Raw genomic sequence first — 23,354 nt, forward strand, 5'->3', positions numbered from 1 at the left:
TTATTAAACCACGGCTCCCTCACACGACCCTTTCCTCCCTGCCTGACAGGTACATACTTATCAAGGACACTCCATAGTTGTTCCTTGAACAAGCTCCACATATCGATTACACCCTTCCCTTGAAGCCTACTTTTCCAAGTCACACATCCTAAGTCATGCCTCACCGCATCATAATTTCCCTGCCCCCAGCTATAACTCTGTAGTGCACACTTATCCCTCTCCATCACTTGAGTAAAAGTCACCGAATTGTGGTCACTGTCCCCAAAGTGCTCACCTACCTCCAAGTCTAACACCTGGCCTGGTTCGTTACCCAGAACCAAATCCAGTATGGCCTCACCTCTTGTTGGCCTGTCTACATATTGTGTCAGGAAACCCTCCTGCACACATTGGACAAACACTGACCCATCTAACGTACTCGAGCTATATCTGGAAAGTTGAAGTCCCCCATAACAACCACCCTATTACTTTCACTCTTCTCCTGAATCATCCTCGCAATCCTTTCTTCTACGTTTCTAGCACTATTAGGAGGCCTGTAGAAAACTCCTAACAGGGTGACCTCACCTTTACTATTTCTAAGCTCAGCCCAAACTACCTCAGAAGGCGAGTCTTCATCCATCGTCCTTTCCACTGCTGTAATACTATCTTTGACAAGCAATGCCACACCTCCCCCTCTTTTACCCCCACCTCTGACCCTACTAAAACATTTAAACCCTGGAACCTGCAACAACCAATCTTGTCCCTGTACTACCCATGTCTTCCGTAATAGCCACAACATCGAACTCCCAACTACCAACCCACGCTGCAAGTTCACCTACCTTATTTCGTATACTTCTCGCATTGAAGGATACACACTTCAAGCCACCTTCCTGTTTACAGGCACCCTCCTTCGAGATTGATGCCTGGTTCCTAAACTCTCTACACTCCAGGTCCTGCACCCTAAAACTGCAGTCTAGGTTCCCATGCCCCTGCAGAGTTAGTTTAAACCCCCTGAAAGAGCACTAGCAAACCTCCCCCCAAGGATACTGGTGCCCCTCAGGTTCAGGTGTAGACCATCATGTTTATAGAGGTCCCACCTTCCCCAGAAAGAACCCCAGTTATCCAGAAACTGGAATCCCTCCCTCCTGCACCATCCCTGTAGCCACGCATTTAATTGGTCTCTCTTCCTATTCCTTGACTCTCTATCACGTGGCACGGGTAACAAACCAGAGACAACAACTCTGTTTGTTCTAACTCTGAGCTTCCAACCTAGCTCCCTGAAAGCCTGCCTAACATCCTCATCCCTCTTCCTACCTATGTCGTTGGTGCCAATGTAGACCACGACTTCGGGCTGCTCCCCCTCCCCCTTAAGGACCCGGAAAACACGATCAGAGACATCACGTACCCTTGCACCTGGGAGGCAACATACCTCCCCCGCGCGCCTTTATAGGAAAACAACTTACCCAGGTAAGCTTGCGCTACACCAGCTTCCAGGTCCGCTCCGCGCTTTTTAAAAACAAAATTCATATTTTAAACCGTTAAACTAACGTCACCGATCCTTCAAGCAGCCACTGCCAAACAGCCCTTACCTGCTCTGCTGAGAGAGTGAGGCTGAGGCCGAGAAAAGTAGTTTAGTGGACAGGAAATTTGTACAGATAACAAAATGTTAAAACTTAATTGATTTGATCAGCTTCCAGATAACTGGAATTTTGCTTCTTTAAAAAAAGTGTTCACAGCATGTGCACGTCACTGCCTGTGCCAACATTTATTGCCCATGATTTATTGACCTGAAAAGGGAAGTAGTGAGCTGCCTTCTTGAATTGCTGGAGTCACTGAGGTGTGGAAACGCCAATGCAGTTAGCAAAGGAGTTCAGGATTTTGACCCAGCAACATTGAAGAATGGTGATATATTCCAAGTAAGGATGGTGTATTTGGTGGGAACTTGTAGATGGTGGTGCTCCCATGCATCTGCTGCCCTTGTTCTAAGTCATGGAGGTCATAGGTTTGGAAGGTACTGTCAAAGAAGCCTTGGTGAGTTACTGCAGTGCATTTCATAGATGGTAAATGCTTGCTGGTGAAGGGAATGAATGTTGAAGGTGGTGGATGGGTGCCATCTGTCTTGGACAGTGTCAAGCTTCTTCAGTGTTGATGGAGCTGCAAGTGGACAATATTTTATCATAGTCCAGACAATCATCAAGGGGACAGGAGGTAAGTTCTTCACTGTAAAATTCCGAGTCTCTGATCTACTCCTGTAGCCACACTACGTACATATGATTGGTCAATGGTAACTCACAATGTTGATAATGTCATTGAATGTTCATGGATGATGGTTAGATTCTTTCTTGTTGGAAATGGTCATTGCCTGACAGTTGTGTGGTGTAAATCTTCCTTGCCACATCATTCCAAGCCAGGATGTTGTCCAGCCTCAGTGCAAATGGAGACAGACTGCTTCAGAATCTGAGGAATTATGAATGGTGCTAAACGTTGTGCAATCACCAGAGAATATCCCCAATTCTAACCTTTGTTGTGTGGGAAGGTCATTGGTGAAGCATTGAAGATGGTTCGGTCTAAGACACTACCCTGGAGCAGTCCTGTATTGAGGTTCTGGAGCTGAGATGATTAACCATCAACAACCACAACCATTTGCCTCTGTGCCAAGCATGACTCCAATCAGTGGGGAGTTTTCACCCTGATTCCCACTGACCTCAGTTTTGCTAGGGGTCCTTGATGCCACACTCAGTCAAATGCAACCTTGATGTCAAGGCCATTCGCTTTCACCTCACCTCTGGAATTCAGCACCTTTGTCCATGTTTGAAACAAGACTGTAATGAGACTAGAAGCTGTGTGGTTATTGCTAAGTAAATGCTGTTTGATAGCAATATTGAGGAAATCTTCCATCACTTTCCTAATGGTCCTGAGTAGACTGATGGGGCAGTAATTGGCTAGGTTGGATTTGTCCTGCCTTTTGTGCACAGGATATTCACGTTGGAAATTTTCCACATTATTGGACAGATGACATTCTTGTAGTGTACTGGAACACCTTGGCTATTGGTAGACAGAGGGTGGAGATGGGGTGGAAAGAGGGTGGGCAGAATGAGGTACAGAAGGACCATCTGTTTTTTATCTGACTTCCCTAGGAGACTACAACACCAGCCTCAACCAGCCTGAATAAAAATGACAGCCTGGGTCAGTATTGCGTTTGGACTGAAGTGGATCAGTGCGGGACAGGTCAATCACCTTCTGTGCACACTGTGTAAGTGTGGCTGTCTTCACTCTGCTACCTCACACCCACATGATCACTATTCATTCTAGCTGTGTCATTGCACACAGCTCTCACCAAGGCTCATGGATGACAATTCTCAAACTGTCATAGAACGTTGCCACTTTATTGCTCTCACCCACCTCATCTTCCCAAACTATAAACCCTCCCTGCTCTCTACATTTCCTACTCACTCACTGGAGATAACAACTCACTCATCTCTCCTGCTCACCACTAATTACTCTTCTATCTAATTCCAATCAATTCTATCCCTCCCTTTCTCACATGGCAGGAAATATTGGCGCAATAACTGGGCCAAGAAGTGCAAGACTAGTAAGGGTCTGACAGAAATCCTTACCGCCTATGAGGAAAAAACACTGTAACGTTACTTCTTGATTGATAACAGTTTCTCTAAGGACTGCTTCCTTTTGACTGATACACATGTGTTTGTTGTACATGTAGGACGTTTGCTGAGTAAACCTCTGGCACAGGCAACAGTCCAAATGCTGACATAGCACAATGTTACACTATGAGATGTACACCCTTTTCCTAATGAACAGAAAGAGTGTCCAGTGCTTCCCAATGTCACAAACTATCTAGTCTTTGTGCTCTGTGCTGGAAAGCAATGCAAGCCATGGAGGCTGGCAGCTTGTCACTGAACACTAAAGACCTTGTGTGGTACAAAAGCAGTTTGACCACACAGAGGTTGGCAGCCAATAAATTAGTGCTGAAGTCAGTGAGTTTGCAATAAGAAACCAACGTGAAATATAGAGAGGCTGGCAGTCTCTTCAGTAAGTGGTAAAGTGAGTGAACACTATGAAAACAAGCTAAGAACCATAAGCTGCATGTATTATTTTGAGCAGGAAAACATCCTGTGTGTGCGACTTGGTAGAAGCATGCAAGTCAATGGTGTCCCTTAGCTTCAGGGTGAGAGCGTCGCTGGCCAGGTAGCATTTATTGCCCATCCTTAAGTACCCAGAGGGTAGTTACAAGTAGTCCAGACCAGGTAAGGACAGCAGTTTCTTTCCCTAAAGGGCATTAGTGAACTAGATGGATTTTTCTGACAACTGACAATGGATTCATGGTCATCATTAGACTCTTAATTCCAGATATTTATTGACTTCAAATTTCATCTTCTGCCACAATGGGATTCAAGCCCAGGTCCCCAGAACATTATCTGGGTTAACGATCCAGTGATTATGTCACTAAGCCATCACCTCCCCTTAGTTGGTATGACAGCAGGCATAATGATACATTAAGGCTAGTGCCTTGCTGATGCTGACTCTTGTGGATGAGGTTTCAGTGAAGATGGTGGTCGTGGAGAATACAGGGACATTGTTCTAAAGAAGCAGCTACATTGTTGCTGAGACAAGCATCTGGGAGAGCTACAGCTGCAAGGCACTGCTCTGATTGAAATGTGGGAAATCTGAACAGTATAGTTCCTCAGTGACAGAGGGGACAATTGGAAATGGTATGTAATGAATGCAAGTTGGGGCATTTGTGAGATATAAGTATTTAGGAATGCAGTGGTCACTGCTCAAAGGTGAAATTCTGAAGCCACCATTTATGGCCTGAGGGAAAACAGGGAATTTGTTTCTTCACAGTGAGATTCTGAGTTTCCACTCATACTGTACTTTCCCACTTTCTTTGCTATTAGTCATGCGACAGAGGGAGGGGAAGATTCTGTCTAAAGCTTTAATGGGTGCCAGCAAAATTAGACTTTTCTACCAACTAATGAATGGCTTGAATAATCTCAATTTAGTTTAATATGCTTAATGTCTGGGCTATTTATAAAGGCTTCTGCAGCCAAAGATACCTTGCCTATAATCTGCTTCATAATTCATGAATGATCAAAAGCTTTAGGTATATGAGGAGGAATTGTTCGTGAATTTGATATGAATCAGATAGGATACTCAGAAAATTTCTGTTAATATTTCTATGTTAAGACAGCCTTTTAGTTTAACTTAATCCAGTTCATACCAGAGCTTCAGATGAAAGCCTGTCATCTAAAGAGATCAGATATATTATATTTTAGCATCGGGAATTATGTTTAAGCTTGGGTCAAATTTATGAAGTCAACTGATGCAAGGAAAAAAACTAAAAGGCATTTTCAAGTGTTTAGCTTGATGAAACAACTTGTTAGTGGGTGTCTCATTTTATTACATAAGCCCTACAGCAATACTTGCAAGCAGTTCACAATAATCTTGCAACCCTTACCATCAATAACACACAATAGATCCAAATAAATTTGATAGCATTCTGTAAATTAGCTGCTTTAACTATTTATCTGATAGAAAAAAAACATTTACTGCTGAGAAATTGCATTGAAATGTAAGAGGGAAGTGACCTAATGACAGTAGAGAATCAGGCCTGCATAGTATGTTGATAATTGTCTTTTGTATCTATTTAATAGGATAATGCAATTACTTTTCTTTTCAGCTGGCTTATTCCAGCATGGACAAAGAGGAAAACCATAGTAGCAAAATCTCCACATGCACTGCAGAACATTAGAAAACAATTGTATAAATAGTCAATGCATGTTTAAAGTTGAGTTGAAGAGAACCTAAGAAGAAAAATTTATCACAAGTGGCAGAAATGCATTCTCTTCAAGAGAACTTGTCTTATTAAGTCAGCTTTATGTCTTTGTGTCTCTGTGAACCAATATGCAGCACAGCACACTCTAAATAAATATGCTTAATAAAGCCAGAAATCAGGCTGAGATAATAGTTTTTTAAATACCTTATTCTTCAAAAGCTAGGCCAATTATTTGTTTTTGACACAAATGCCTTTGCTTCGTCAGAGGTTATTAAAATCAAACTATAACATTTAGCTTATCTACAATTACAATGAAGATATTCTCTTAAGCAAGCTAAAGTTTTTTGAAATTATCTAGATATTACTTTATGTATTCTGAAGGTCAGTCATTGGGGTACTGAAATGTTGTTTTATGTTGAATAGTCTTTCCTTGAGCGATTAAAATGAATACATTATAGTCTTGCTATAATAACTATACTATAATGTTAACATAATCATTACTTACGAAACATAGTCATGTACTGTTTTGGGTTGAGATTCCAGTGACCCCAGTTTGTTCGGTAACCATGGAGATTTGCATAATCATCAAAATTGTAGGCTGGCTCTGTACCAAATGTGTCAATCACCCGGATCCGACATCTAAAAGGCGAAACAGAAGTATAGAAAGTCAATGTTTTTTGTGAATTTCAAGTGAAACCTCTGTTCTATCTGGTTCAGTGTGCACACTTCTTGTCAAGAACGCCAAACAACACATCAGCTATTCCAAAGAAGAGCCCTAGTGGATTAGAAGGGTTAACATGTTTTTTCTCTCTCTCCAGTGATGGTGCCAGGCCTGTTGAGTTTTTCCATCACTTTCTGGATTTTATTTCAAATTTATAGCATTTATACAAGTTTGGGCACCTCTCCTACTGATTAGTTCAGGAAGTAAGCTGGATGCAGTCAATGTACCTTCGTTAGAATATTGAAGAACGTTTATTCTTCTCAGTGGAATACAAACTGCAACACCCAGCACAAAGTGCTCATGTCTGATGACTCATCAGCAAAATGACTTTCTGTTCATTTAATTTGTAAAAAATGACAAATAAAGGAATGCTTCAAAGCAGTGAGAATGATCTCTTCAATCTTGAAAAGTCAGCTGCTGGAAAAGCCCAGCAGATTCAGGCAGCATCCGAGGAGAGGAGAGTTGATGTTTCATGCATAAGCCCTTCACCAGGATGCCCGAAACATCGACTCTCCTGCTCCACAGATGCTGCCTGACCTGCTGTGCTTTTCCAACCCCACACTTTTTGACTCTGACTCTCCAGCATCTGCAGTCCTCACTTTCTCCTAGTTGCTTCTTCAATCTGCGTGTTTATTTTAGAGTTTTACATTCTTTTGCACTAGATTGTTGAACTGGCTCTTGATGAAGAAGTCCGACATCCTTAGCTGTCCTTCCTATATGTGAGTTTAAACCCATAGTAACAAGATTATTTCTTTCCAACCCCTTGAAATGGCTGAGCAATTCGACTCAGTTGTACCGAACTATGACTGCTGTTACATTGTTTGCGGTGATTTTTTTTTCCTGAATCAACAATATTTTCAAGTTGAATTTGACACCATTTGGTCAAATTTGCTCATTTTCTTTAGGTCAAATGTATTATATTTTCATGCTTAAAATCTATATGACTTCTTAGTTGCTGATTTAAACTTGCATTTATTGTTCAAACCATCAGAATAATAAAGATTGAATGAACTTCACCACTCGGGTTCTGAAACTTGAAATTCCAATAAACATTTTTAAAATTTCTTTCCATTGATTTACTTTAAGCCTGTGAATGAAAGATTTTCTTAACTTACAAGTGATTAATTTTGTTGTCATGTAAATAACTCAGAAATTGTTAAGTCACTGTTAGAGTCCTCTGCTCTGTTTCCCAGTTCTGCTTTCCTAGTTTGCAGATGGAGACAAACTTTTCTCTAAAGGGCTGAATTTGTTTCAGTGTCCAGTGATCAACCTCTTTTCAAGGGTGCACAATTTGGATTTAACCCTTTGCCCGTGTTTACTGCTGTCAATATTTGTCAAAGCTTGTTTCTGCTATTAGCGGCTGAAAAAGCCTTTTATTCAGAATTACTGTTGTTTTTGATGGTTTTTCTCAATGAATGTTCAGAGATTCCTTTCCTTCATTGTAAGCGGACAGCCCAGTCATGTTTCTGGCTTGTCTTAAGGCTGTGATATTTTTTTCTAAAGAAATTTTATTTTTGCACTTCTCTTCTCCAAATGATTTCAGGTCTGGTTTCTTGATCTTCATTGTTATCACAATGTTTTTGGCAGTAGGCCTTATCGCTGTCTTCATCTTCTGTGGTGTGGTTTTATGCCCACATCTATGAGTTTGGTTCAAGATAGACTGTTCGAGAAATGTTGAGAGTGTGGTGCTGGAAAAGCACAGCAGGTCAGGCAGCATCCAAGGAGCAGGAGAATCAACATTTCGGGCAAAAACCCTTCATTATAAGGGCTTACGCCCAAAATGTCGAATCTCCTGCTCCTTGGATGCTGCATGACCTGCTGTACTTTTCCAGCGTCACACCCTCGACTCTAATCTTCAGCATCTGCAGTCCTCACTTTTGCTCTGTTCGAGAAATGTTACTGGCTGCAGGTTTGGACTTCATTATAAAACTGTTTGTGATATATTCAAACTAAATATTCCACTATGAGGTATGTGGAGATGTGCCAGGACATAATCTTAGAGATAGATTATAGAAAGGCTGTTCTATAAACTGTATTGTTTAATGCTATTCAGTCCAACCCATATGTTTCACTGCACATATTTCTGTCAACCATACAGCTCGACCTCAAGCTTCTACCCACTTCCCCTGTGCTTTTTTCTTCCTTTATTAAGTCCACCCACAATGTGCTGTTTATGCCCAGTGAGCAGCAGCTCCACGTCACCATCATAAGGTTGCTCCATGATCCTAATGCGCACTAAATTATACCCACCATCCGCAATGTTTATAGTGGGCAATTCAATAATGGAAATGCCATTGATGTCAAGGGGAGATAATTACATTCTCAATTGTTCATGGCAGTCATTGTCTGTCACCTGTGGTATGAACATTACTCCTCATTTTTCAGATTGTTCTCATCAACTATGCAAATCTATGCCATTCGTGACCTTCTCTAGTATTTCTGGAAATAGATTTTATCACATTCATGGACATGAATGGACTATATTAACCCTATTATTCTACACATCAATATGGTCATGGACTGTTTTTATCTCTCTACACTGCTCCTTTATCAGGTGGTTGTGTAGTATAAGATCATAAGACATAGAATTTATAGCAGAAGTTTACAGAGTGATGTAATTCAAATTAAATATTAAAAAAAATGAATTGTTTAAGTGTGTCATCTGTTAGACTGGACATGTTGGTTTCAGTTCTTTCACATGTAAATTGCAGAACTTTTTAAAACTAACATTCTCAAGTGAACTTTAACATTTGACATCATGTATGCATTTAATGTGTGAGACTGTGTGCCACAATGTTCAGACTGATTCTAATCTAAAAAAAACGGATTTACCATATCTTACATGGATTCATGCAGTTTTTGAGCAAAATAAAATGTAATTCTGCAAGTACAAATTCACCCCATAACCATGTATGTGTGTGTGTGTTTTCATGTGAGAGTGGGAGTGTTTGGGGGTATGAGTGTCTGTGAGACAGTGTGTGTATGCGTGTGAGTGTGAGTGTAAAGGGCTATAAGTCTGTGAGAGAATGCTTGTGTATGTGTGAGTGTGGAATGTGTATGAGAGAGAGCTTGTGTATGAGTGTCTGCATTGGTGTGTGTGTCTGCAGGAGTGTGTGTGTGTGTGTGTGTGTGTGTGTGTGTGTGTGTGTGTGTGTGTGTGTGTGTGTGTGTGTGTGTGTGTGTGTGTGTGTGAAATGGAGGTGTGGGGATGGTCTTGGCAAGGTACTCATCCTCATTGATAATGTGCTGCAGGCTGCATAGAAAATGTTCTCCACTTCTCACCTTCAAACAACCACCAAACCTCAAACAGATCATTGTTTGTAGCAAACGGCTGGCTTTCAGGACAACACCATACAACCCTTGTCATGGTAGACGCTGCAAGACGTGTCAGAGTGTCGACATGGATACCGCCATAATGCGTGGAGAAACCTCCCACCGTGAATTTGGCAGGTACTCATGCAACTCAGCCAACGTTGTCAATCTCATATGCTGCAGGCAAGGATGCCCTGAGGTGGACACACACGGACACAGACACACATAGACACAGAGACAATCCTACACACACACACTCCCACACACACACACTCCTACAGACACACACATACTCCTACAGACACACACACTCCTACAGACCCATACAACCAAGCAGTCCCTCTCAAACACAAGCTCTCTCTTATACACTCACACATATATTCCCACACGCACCCTCTCACGACTTATACCCCTTTACACTCACACTCACACACATACACACACTCTCACACAGATACTCAGACACCCCCCCAACACACACGAACACACACAAACACACACATATAAGTTTGTGAGGTGAATGTGTACTTGCTGAATTACATTTCATTTTGCTCAAAAACTGCATGAATCCATGTAAGATTCTGTAAATCAGTTTTTTAGATTAGAATCAGTCTGAATATTGTGTAACAGACAGCCTCACACAGGACACCTCACACCTTCAATGCATTATCTGAGCCGACCTGACACCGATTGTGAAAGTTCAGTTGAAAATGTAACTTTAAAAAAGTTCTGCAATTTACATATGAAAGAATTGAAACCAACATGTTCATTCTAAAAGATGAGAGACTTAACAAACAATGTATAATTTCAGTTACATCACACTGTAAACTTTTGTTATAAATTCTGTGTCTTATGATCTTACACTTCACAACCACCTGAGGAAGGAGCAGGGCTCCAAAAGCTAATGCTTCCAAATAAACCTATTGGACTATAACCTGGTGTTGTGTGATTTTTAACTCAGTATGGTGTGGCAACAACCAGTGCAACATGAATACAAGATCATGGTTGAGACCATCCTCATGGGTACGGACCTTGGCTATCAGCTTCTGCTCAGCAATTTTGCATTGTTGTGTATCTCTAAGGCTGACTTTGAGGACACTTGCCTGAAGATCAGAGGCCGAATGTGTTTGATCGCTGAAGTGTTCCCCAAATGGGAAGGAACATTCCTGTTTGACGATTGTTGTGTGCTGTCCATTCATCCTTTGTCAAAGCATTTGCATGGTCTCACCAATATAACATGCCTTGGAGTATCTTTTCCTGCAGTGTGTGAGGTAAACAACATTGGCCAAGTGACATGAGTATGTATCATGTGCATAGTGGATGGTGTCCCCACATGTGATGGCAGAGTCCATATCAATGATCTGACATGTCTTGCAGAGGTTGTGTGGTGTTGTGTTTGATGTTCTCCTGAGGGCTGGGTAATTTCCTGTGAACGATGGTCTGTTTGACGTTAGGCACCTGTTTGTACACAAGAAGTAGAGGCATAGGGATGATCTTGGTGAGATGTTCATCATTGTCGGTGATATAATGGAGACTGCGAAAGTCTCTTCACGTTGGGGAAATACTGAACAATGAAGAGTACTCTATCAGCCATGTTCTGTATCAGTCACCAGTGGAGATTGTTGCAGTTTTTCACTGTAGCACATCGGAACTGGCAATCGATGAGTTGAGCATTGTATCCCATTCTGATGAGGACATCTTTCAGTGTCTGTAGATATCTGTCACATTCCTTTTCGAAAGAGCAGATCCTGTGTACATGCAGGGCTTATCTGTACGAGATGGCTTCTTTAACACTTTTAGGGTAGCTGGGGACCAAAGTTGCACCCCAAATCTCCATTCGTGCACAGATTTGAGCAAGACTGCACAGGATCTCCAACCAACGCTTTACACTAGATACATCCACAACATTTTCTTTCCTTTGGACTCATAGCGAGGAATCACTGAAACGACTACATAATGATATCAACAAGTTTCATCTCAACATCAGACTGACCATTGAGTACTCTTCAGAATCACTCATTCTAGTACACACGCATCTCCACCAAGGACAGACACCTCAGTACCTCAACTCTACTGCAAGCCCACTGATCATCTCACAATGACTTCTCCAGCTTCCAATACAAGAAACAGTAAGATGATATCCTGGTACATCTCTACATTCCACATCCTATAATATTTCGTCTGAATACATAACAAACAGTTTTAAATTGATTCAAAAATGAAGCTAGTAGCATTTCTCTAATAGTCTATCTTGAACCAAACTCATAGATGTGGGCAAAAAATCACACAAGAGAAGATGAAGACAGCGATAAGACCCACTGCCAAAAAATTGTGATAACAATAAAGATCAAGAAACAGACCTGAAATCATTTGGAGAAGAGAAGTGCAAAAAAAATTTCTTCCAAAAAATATTATTATCACAGCTTTAAGAGAAGCCAGAAAGACTGAGCTGTTCATCTGTTATGAAGAAAAGGAATCTTGAGCATTTATTGAAAAAAACCCATCAAAAACAGCAGTAATTCCAAATAAAAGGGTTTTACAGCCAGCAGTAGCAGAAACAAGCTTTAAAAAAATATTGATAGCAGTGAAAACAGGCAAGGGGTTAAATCCAAATTGTGCACCCTTGAAAAGAGGCTGATCACTGGACACTGAAACAAATTCAATCCATGAGAGAAAAGTTTGTTTCCATCTGAAAACTAGGCTGGGAAACAGAGCTGAGGTTTCTAACTGTGAATTAACAATTTCTGAGCTATTCTTTATTCCTGAGAAAAATGTTATTAAATTTCAAGCTTCAGAGCTTTAATCATGAAGTTTGTTCAATCTTTATTAATTATTCTGATGGTTTGAACAAGAAATACATGTTTAAAATCAGTAGCCACTAAGTCATATAGATTTTAATCATTAAAATGTAATAAATTGGACCTAAAGTAAATGTGCAAATTTGACCACATGGTGTCAAATTCAGTTTGAAAATATCTCAGATTCAGGAGAAAAGTCACCGCAAACAATTTAACAGCAGCCATCTTTAATACAGTCAATGAAACTTATTGATTGATGCACTTATGAGAAAGATTCTGTTTTAGAAATCCTTCACCCATATCAGAAAAGGAATATCTTCATTCATTTCTGAACTTGTCACATGAATATTGAAGAAGCAGTATGTCAACTATGTAAAGAACAATAGAGCATTTGACCAGAGGAGCGAGACCTCTCCTTTGAAAAATACACTGTATTCGACAACATCAACATAAGATCCTAAGCAACCTATTGCTGCAGTATCTCTCCATATCAAACTGTCCTGTGAACACTTACATTGTATTAATTGTGGGAAAAGAGGTCACTTCTCAAAGATGTGTTACAGATTAAAAAAACATTCTCAGCACCAAACCAAATTGTTTCCAAGCCAACATGTTCATGCCTCAAATGTAACTCAGAGAACAGGTTAATACTGAAATGGAACACATTCCTTTATATGGGAACAACTACTTATGGAAAAATAACTTCACTCTTTTCTTGGCTCATTAACACCATCCCCTGATCCAGATGCTAATGAGGGAGATGAAGAAACAACCCAATTTTCTCCTACATTTCTGTCATTACATCACCACAAGTCCTTTGAGCAAGCATTATTTATCCAACATAAGCCAACAAAGAAAAAGGAAATTTATCAGCTGTACTTGAATTGTTTCTATACCTTGTCATAGATTTTCCTCACCCACTTACTGAGAGAGATGAACCGAGGAAAACAGTTGGGGAGGAATGGGAGTGACAAGGAAAAAGCGTACAGTGAATGTTGCAAAACAAATGTTACCAAGGTAACTGATTTGAGAATGTATATAACTTTTAAATCAATGTTTATGATGGGCCAGAAAAGCTTCAATAAGGTGTTATGTAAGGGTTTAGGACCCTGGGGCAATCTTGCAATGATGGCATGGAGTTGTTCCTCACTCGGGATAAATGCCCATTGTGGGTATATATGTGGGTGGAGATTGTGTGGGTGGAGCTAAGAAGAAAGAGAGAGAAGCTCACGGAGAGCCAGACAGAAGCCTGATGTCTAGCCAAGTGGATGCTGGAAACACATGCAGAAAGCATGTTGAGTAGATTGACTAACATTTGGTGGTCAGGTTCTTAGACCAGTCTTTCTAAAATGTAACAGTTAAGTTAGAGCCTGGTATATCTCTGAATATTATGTATGGCAGTATTTAATCTTAATATGTAATAAAGAAGCCTGATACAGTTCTTGACCTTGAGTTCTGATTGATCACTCTGTCTTGAACTCTAATTCACACATATGTGCATAAAACCACATAACAAAAGACTATTGACTAGAAATTGAACTGAACCAGCCAAATAAGTATGGTGACTACATGAGCATGTCTGTGGCTAAGCACCATGCACTGAGTAACTCCTGATTCCTCAAACACTGTCCACTGTCTACAAGGCATAAATTAACAGTGTGACGGAATACCCTTTACTTTTCTGAATGAATGTAAGCCCAATGAAACTCAACAGCCTGAAAACTATAAAGCAGCCTATTTCATTGGCACTCCATTCAGCACATTAAGTGTTCACTCGCTGCATCACCTACTCACCACGGCAGTAGGACTAAGCACTTCAATGATGCATTGCAGAAACTCATCAAGCCTTTGATAGCACCCTCCAAATGAGCAAGTTGTACAGCTGGAACAACAAGGGCTGAAGATGTCTGTGAACATCACCACCTGTAGCCTCCCCTCCAAGCCACACGCCATCCTGACACTGACCTATAACACCGTTCTTTCATGTCGATTGGTTCAAAATCTGGAACGCTCTTCTGAATAGCTCTGTGGGTGTACCTGCACCAAATGGGCTGCTGCAGTTCAAGAAGGCAGCTCACCATCACCTTGTCAAGGGCTGGAGGAATGTTCAAAAGATGCTGACCTTACCAGTAAAACCCACATCTTATGAAAACTAAAGTTATTCGATTACCATCACTTCAGGTTTACAATCTGAGGAGCTATTCAATTTTTATCACACCTGAAAATAGTTATCATTCTCATGGTAACAACGTTTGAAGCCACACAGTTCATACTTTCTTAGCTGGGAAGTTTTGTTTGGCAGGGTTACTGCATCGTTGCAGATTTGGAGCAGAGAAGTATCCAATTGTGTGCATAACCAATTCACTTTGAACTCAGCTTTCCAAGTGATCTTCTGAGAAAAACAGCAGGGCAGAAGGAATCAAGATGGATAGTGTGCTTCCCATTATTCAGCTTTTATGAGGAAAGGATCCTGACCCTGACAACCTGAGACAGTGTCTGGACTGCTTTGGAAGCTGCCCTTGACTGAATGTGAAAGAAACCCTTGAGAGAAGGCTATTCCCCCAAAATAGTTGCCTGCTGACAACTATACAGACTTCCTGGGTTTCAATCTGTGTGAAATGGAATGGCAAGACAGCAGTGATATGAGACGAGTATCTTGAGCTGAGGGAGCAAAGTGCACAAAGGCAAAGCAGTGCAAGGCAGGGCTGCTGTGAGAATCTTTGAAGCTGAGAGTTAGAGAAGAGCATGGAGGTGCAATCTGGTGCCGTTCATGAGCTAGGTATGCATCCCTGAGCATGCACAGTTCATGCTGCAGCATTACAATGATAAATAATTGCCAGTGCAGTCCATGGTGCATCATTGAACAAAGAACAATACAACACAGTAACAGGCCGTTCAGCCCTCCAAGGCTGCGCTGACATATTTTGCCCTTCTACACTAAAACTGTCTTCACTTACAGGACTTGTATCCCTCTATTCCTTCCCTATTCACGAATTTGTCCAGGTGCTTCTTGAATGCGGCTATTGTGTCTGCTTCCATCACCTCCTCTGGCAGCACGTTCCAGGCACTCACTACCCTTTGTATGAAAAACTTATTTTGAACATTGTTTTTAAATATTACCCCCTGCACCCCCCCCCAAGCACTTTGAACCTATGTCCCCTAGTAACTGACCCCTCCATCCTGTGAAAATGCCTCATACTTTCCATTCCAAACATGCCACTCACAATCTTAAAAATTTCTATCCGGTCACCCTTCAACATTCTGTGTTCAAGTGAAAAAAAAACCCAGTCTATCCAACCTTTGTTCAAATCTAAAAATCCCCCATATGAGTCAACATCCTGGTAAACCTTTTCTGTACCCTTTCCAAAGCATCTACATCCTTCTGTACGCAATATTCCAAGTGTGGCCTAACTAAAACCCTATAAAGCTGCAGCATAACTTGTCTATCTTTATAGTCAATGGCCCTTTCAATGAAGGCATGTGTAGATAAATCCTGTAAGTGAATTGGTGATGTGCCATGAGGGTTCTTAGAGGCTGGAACATATCAGATGCCAATGTCCATGGACATGGATTGTATGTGGCTGGTGTGGAGTGTGCCCTGTGATGTTGGTGATCAGTTTCTAACATGGAAGTTGTTCTGAGTTGTAGCCACCAGATGCTCTCTCGGTTCCTTGTCGGGTTTTCCCAACATTGAGTTGGCTCTCAATATTGATATTACAGGGGGTTAAATATTAAAGAGGTGAGTTGTGTTGTTAACAAGTGTTTCAAAAGCATTAATCCACGTAAATTGGTGCATCACTGCCGCCTGGAGAGAATTTTAATAAATTTAATAAAGATGGCATGGGGTAATCCCACCATTGAGATAGTCCTCGATGTACTTGTCACCCAGTTCTGCCACATGTCACACCCTAGCCCATCTTACCAGAACTATATAAGATTCTGCATATGGATACTAATTACATTTAAAAAGAGTTTTGAATTTTCAGCTATTTGCTGAAAGAATGTCACTTGCCTTTATGCTTTAAAGCTTTTACTGTAGCAAATTACAAATACAAAGCTTTTTATTTTAAGGTATGTTATACTTTAAACAACAGAAACTGACATCCCTTTTTATACACATTAGCCGTTTCATTCTCCATAGAAGTACAGCTCTTTTAACAAGCAGTCCCCAGCTGCTTCCAATGGGTTCTTGTCGCCTCAAGGAGTAACTGGTTCAGGGTTTTCTTCCGTTTTCAGAGGATTTCTTAAATCTACCACCAGCATAAATCCAGTGATTCTTTTTCACTTTGACTATGGTAGGATCAATCTCCAAAAAGCCTTAGGCAGCTGCTTCACAGATTTCTATAATAGAGACAGGCTTCTTTCCACAGCTATTTGTAGCTGCCAAGCAACCTCTCCCTTTTGCTGTCCTCATAGAGCTGCTGACCTCACAGAGCTGCTGACAGTCAGAGATTCACCGGTTTGTAGCAAAGCTTGTAGTTCAAATTGCAAAAAGTGTTTTAATCTGTCCTCTTCCTCACGGTAAGGTAAAATACATTAGTCTTACAGCCAGGTAGAAATGATGATTAGGAATCCTTGATCTCAGTTCTTTTTTGCCTTAAACTGATAGTTTACAGCACAACTGTTAGCAACCTGATGCCAACAACATCTTTCTGGAACTTTAGGAAGTTCACCAGTAATGAACTCAATGATGCTCCTATTGTCTTTAAGTTTTAATGTCTTGCACTTTCTTCCATGATCCCCTTAATTTTACATCACATTTAAAGATACAATCCCACGACATAATCTTAAAAACACTTATCATTTTGTGACGATGCTGACACTTTAAAAATGTTATTTTGCCCTTGGTTTGTTTTCAAAAGAGGCCATAAAATCAGATGTGCTGAAATGGCAGGGGTGTGGCCAGATTTCCCCAGTTCAGGCTTTCTCAAGTTTGGTTTAGTTGCAACAGTGAGAAGCTACTGGCTTAGTTGTAGCAGAAAAACTGCTGCAGCCCAGGGAAAGGTTCCAAGCTTTAGTAGATGATCCCTGCCTGAACGTTTCTCTCCAAAATCTTTCCTGCCTGTAAGAACCTATGTTTGAATTTACCTTTTGCCAAGGGATGTGTTTATGGGATGTCACGGGAATTGGAACAGCTCCTTAGTTGTTACTGTGTGGAGTTGGTTAAGTTTTCCAGAAGTTAAGTTATTCTAAATTCTATTTTCTTTTGTTTGTGTTTCAACTGTAGTGCTTAAATAAATTCTCTTTTGCTTAAAGCTGAGTGGTTTGACCAGCTGCATCACACCTGGAATATGCACTTTACATTTAAAATACGATAAAGTTAGCATCTAGGCTACTTTTTAAAAATGTTTTAAGTTGTTTTCTGGGCTAGTCCATAACAATTCTAACAACTGCATTTACATCAAATCACTTCAAACACTGCTATACAGATTGTGTCTATTACCCAGCAACAGGTAATACTACTGGCTGCTACCTGTTTGGCACACTTTGCTGGCCCCTCTAAAGAGACCACTGTGGATTATGCAAGTAAAAACCTCAGGGGTATCAATGTGAAAACGTTTTTTAGTCTCCTACTATTAACACTTCCTTAGTCTTTTACTCTGGATCTCCTTCTCCATCTATTTCTCTTCTATCTCCTTCCCTCTGTTTCTAAAGCATTGAACCCATCCCTTTTACAGGCATCTTCAGATTCAAAGACTCATATTGAACTAAAATACTAACTTTGTTCTGTCTTCACAGATGCTGCTAGACCGTCTGCGTTTCTCAGATATTCCCAGTATTCTTTCAGATCTTCAGCTTCAGCAGTACTTTGCTTTTGTAACACATTATTAGTTTCATTGTTTTTGTACATCCTTAATATGTTTCATTGAAAGTTCATGCAACTGCATTGTCCATTGGTGCACTCCATTCTTGTTCAGTCACATTAAATATTATTTCACAAGTGTCATAACCAATGCCAGAATTATCATTGACATTAATGTCCTAGATCCCATATCACTTCAAGCAATGGTTGTTGTATAAAAACAATGTCAATAACTCTCAACTATAACACTCTCTGATGGATTTTATCCTTGGGTATATGGTACATTATTTATGACACCCTGGTACATAAATCATAAATAGTGCTATTTCTATCACACAGCATTCATTCTAGCATTTTGTAGAGCTGTCAAAGGGAATATCAAGCATAAGAGCATATATTATATAGCTAAAATACAACGGCCACTTCTGAGAGTACAAGTAGATTTGAGGTAAGTTAGTATATTAACAAATTGCAGATTTTCACAAAACTTGACACAATTGAGTTGCTTTCACTTTATAAAAACCAAGATCACAGTGGTTATTGATGTTATCGCACATTTTCTTTGCTTGCCAATTTCCTCCCCTCTCCCCGTGGGCGGCACGGTGGCACAGTGGTTAGCACTGCTGCCTCACAGCGCCTGTAGACCCGGGTTCAATTCCCGACTCAGGCGACTGACTGTGTGGAGTTTGCACGTTCTCCCCGTGTCTGCGTGGGTTTCCTCCGGGTGCTCCGGTTTCCTCCCACAGTCACAAAGATGTGCGGGTCAGGTGAATTGGCCAAGCTAAATTGCCCGTAGTGTTAGGTAAGGGGTAAATGTAGGGGTATGGGTGGGTTGCGCTTCGGCGGGTCGGTGTGGACTTGTTAGGCCGAAGGGCCTGTTTCCACACTGTAAGTCTAAGTCTAATCTAATCTTCATCACTTGGCTTTTTTTTAACCAAGGATTTGGCTACCACAGACATACAAGTGCCCATTATTGATCTGTGGCTCTTGAAGACTAGTGACAACTGATTCTTTAATGGAGATGGGAAGGATATTAAAGCAGAGCCTAATACTTTTACCTGACATTCACACATCTGCGTTTTGCTGAGCACTGACGCTGTATGAGAATAGCAACGGTTTTTGTAACTTCCTCGATTCAGAAGTTTTGAAGATATTAATAGTAAACTTACCAATGAGACTGTGAGATTGAATTTGGTATCTGCTTAAGACTATAAAGCTCAGCTAAATGTACCTACTTAATCATTCGGAGATAGGTCCTGTAAGTTGTCTTTTTGTATTTAGACAATTACATTGTAGAAAATGAGCACTGCAAAACAATAGGAGCAAATAAATTTCAATGTTTCTGATTCAGAATGTAAACATAAAATTTTCTATAATGTGGTCATTTTGTAATCAACTTATATTCAGTTGTGGAGTATGAGTTGTAGCTGATATTGACAAAAATACTGCCGTTGTTCCAAGCCTCATAACTGCAGTGAAACATCCAGTGACTTATAAAGTCACAGAATCACACGGCACTGAAACAGGCCTTTTGGCCCAACTCATCCATGCTGACCAGGTTCCCTAAACTGAACTAGTCCCATTTACCTGTGTTTGGCCTATATCCCTCGAAATCTTTCCTCGTCGTGTAACTGTCCAAATCTTTTTTAAATGTTGCAATTGTACCTACTTCTACCAATTCCATATGTGCACCACACTCTATGTTAAAAATTTGCCCCTCATGTCCCTTTTAAATATTCTCCTTCTCATTTTAAACCTATGTCCTCTAATTTTGGACTCCCTTACCCTGGGGAAAAGACTTTGGCTATTCATCTTATCTCTGCCCCTCATGATTTTATAAACCTCAATAAGGTCATCCATTAGCCTCCTTCCTCCAGAGAAGAAAGTCCAGCCTATCATATAACTCAAAATTTCCAATCCCGGTAATACTCTTGCAATATGTTTTGAACCCTTTCATGAGGGCAGAGCGATGGACGTGATCTATATGGGCTTCAGTAAGGTGTTCAACAAGGTTCCTCATGATAGACTGGTTAGCAAGGTTACATTACACAGAATACAGGGACAGCTAGCCATTTGGATACAGAACTGGCTCAAAGGCAGAAGACAGAGGATGGTGATGGAGGGTTGTTTTTCAGACTGGAGGCCTGTGACCAGTGGTGTGCCACAATGATTGGTGTTGGGTCCATTGCTTTTTGTCATTTATATAAATGACTTGTATGTGAACATGGTGGGTATGGTTAGTACATTTGCAGATGACACCAAAATTGGTGGTGTAATGGACAACGAAGAAAGTTACCTCAGAGTGCAGTGGGACATTGATCGGATGGGTTAATGGGCCGAGAAGTGGCAGATGGAGTTTAATTTAGATAGATGTGACGTGCTCCATTTTGAAAAGACAAATCAGAGCAGGACTTATACACTTAATAGTAAGGTCCTGGGGAGAATTGCTGAACAAAGAGACCTTGGAGTGCAGGTTCATAGTTCCTTGAGAGTAGAGTTACAGGTAGTTAGGATAATGAAGAAGGCGTTTGGTATGCTTGTATTTATTGGTCAGTGCATTGAGTATAGGAGTTGGTGGTCACGTTGCAGCAGTACAACGTTTGAACACTTTTTGAATACTGTGACCAATTCTGGTCTGTCATATTGACCTCTGCTGAATTTTGAGAAATTTATAAATTTCTCCAATTTTTGGATAGACAGCTTGTGAAGTAATTATATTTTAGTGTATTCTAGCATTTAACGAATAATATTTCCATAACTTTTTTCCTTATATGGCATGTAAAAATAATTTTCAAGCACCATGAATTAGAATTGGGGTGTGGGTATTAGATGTGATATTCATCATTGTATCAAGCTAAATTCTGTTTGGCTATGCTAAAATGGAATTCACAGCATAATCCCAGGCTATTTACATGCAAATACATAATATCAACTTAGCATATACAGTATAACTGTAGTAATGAAGGTTATCTAAACTGTATTTAATCCAATGTTAAAATCTATCTGCCTCATGTGCTTGACATGATCATGGGATGGAAGAAAATAATGCTTCCTTTACCAGTAATGTCATCCTTCGATGTGAGGAATCAAAACTCGCAACAGAATTAATAAGAAATAGAAAAAAAAACAAATTAAAAAGCTTTGTGTGTTAGTAGTGTGCACAAAGTCGTCATTAGACAGCAGACAATTATTAATTGCCTTTCTGTTCTAAGGACAACACTCAACCATGGAATTAGCTGTAGCGGATATTGACAAAATTTTAAAGAATATTTGGCTATCAGTAACCGTTTGTAGATGTTTGAATCAAAAATGTATTAGGTCAGACTAGCACCTGTGACTAATCATCCAATGAAGGCCTGTCACAAATTAGTGTGAGTAGTTGACAAGAATTTTTCTCACATTGATCCCTTTCATGAACTTCAGGTGCTTCAAAGGAACAGTTTATCAGGAAAATTAACCATTGTCCAGAATAATCCCTGTCAATTTAGCCGTCACTGACTGGATTGGATATTAAATCAGATGGTAGCCAGGTGGTAATGTCACTGTATGAATAATCCACAGGATGGGCTAATGCTCTGAGGTCATCTGTCTATGGCAGTTGGTGGAATTTATATTCAACTAATGGACCAACTCCAACCCAAGGAGATGTGTGCCACTATACTAAAACAGTGGAGACTGCAACAAATATGGGGAAACATTTATCTCCTGAATATCATGTGGATAGTGTTTGCTAGGGTCATACTAAAGAGACCCTGTGCAGACCGAATGTACCTGGAAGCAGAGTGAGCCTTCAGTGCTAGCAGATTTACAGTGGACATGTTTTTCTCCACACTCAAGCCACAAGGAATACCTCTTTCTCTTGCTTCCATAGATCTCATAATGCACTTAACACTGTCAGCAGAGTAGCAGTCTACAATATCTTGAGGAAAATTGGCTGTCCACCAATTCCTCGGTCTCATCTGCTGTTTCCATGACAACATGCATTGCTCTGTATAGTTTGATGGCTCCGTTCCTGAGTGTTTCAGAGTAAGGAATATAGTGAAATAGGTGGTATCCTTGCTTCTGTTCTGTTGCACATCTTATTCTCCATGTTCCTGACCTTTACACTCCCTGCTGGAATGGTACAAGTCTACTTGCACACTTTTTCTGCAGGCCCTGCAATCTCTTGAGCCTGAAAAATGAAGTCAAAAATGCATTGTGGCCTGATCAAGAACCTTTCATGCTGATGATGCTGCGCTAATCATCATAGAGAAATTCAGCTCCAAAAACACATGAACTGCCTTTTCAATGCTTGCAACTTGTTCTTGTGTTAGGAAGTGCTGCATTTCAACTCCCGATCTCAGTACATCACACCCCATTGAAAGCAGTCAGCACATGCTGCTACTTTGGGTTATGGTGATGATCACTCTATCTATTATTGCAGAACTTGATACACACACAAGGAAAGCAACTGTCACTTTGGCTGACTCAAGGAAGGTGTATGAAATAGCTTCAAACTAGCCCTTAGCACCAAACTGATGGTTTAGAAGGCTCATGTTTTTAGCTGCTTGTTGTGAAAACTGCAATTCATAGAATAAAACCATGAATATGGTAATCCTCTCAAAGACAGAGTTTCCAGGTTGGCAAACATTCAGAAGCAGTTACATTAGTTTAGCAATGGAAGAATATTTTGTTTTCCATGGGCTCTTCCTGAGCCCATTTGTGGTTTTTGGGATAATTTTGCCTTCTCATTAGCTCATTTATTAGATAACGTGGTATGTAGTAATGGTACCTTCTGTATCTGTGTTGATGTATGGGAGAAAGTGAGGACTGCAGATGCTGGAGATCAGAGCTGAGAATGTGTTGCTGGAAAAGCACAGCAAGTCAGGCAGCATCCAAGGAGCAGGAGAGTCGACGTTTTGGGCATGAGCCCTTCTTCAGGAAGAAGGGCTCATGCCTGAAACGTCGACT

The 23,354-nt window shown here is 40.6% G+C and overlaps 1 protein-coding gene across 1 annotated transcript in view; it reads right to left on the reverse strand.

Annotated features, from left to right (window-relative positions):
* The window catches only part of LOC132827975 (alpha-1,6-mannosylglycoprotein 6-beta-N-acetylglucosaminyltransferase B), an 860,566-nt gene that overhangs the window by 136,407 nt on the left and 700,805 nt on the right, over positions 1-23,354 (reverse strand). The window contains exon 12 of the mRNA XM_060844829.1: positions 6,276-6,409. Within this exon, the coding sequence (XP_060700812.1) occupies positions 6,276-6,409 (134 nt within the window). The remainder of the gene's footprint in view (positions 1-6,275; positions 6,410-23,354) is intronic.

Source organism: Hemiscyllium ocellatum, chromosome 25, assembly GCF_020745735.1.
Source record: "Hemiscyllium ocellatum isolate sHemOce1 chromosome 25, sHemOce1.pat.X.cur, whole genome shotgun sequence".
In the NCBI taxonomy this organism is placed as follows: Eukaryota; Metazoa; Chordata; class Chondrichthyes; order Orectolobiformes; family Hemiscylliidae; genus Hemiscyllium; species Hemiscyllium ocellatum.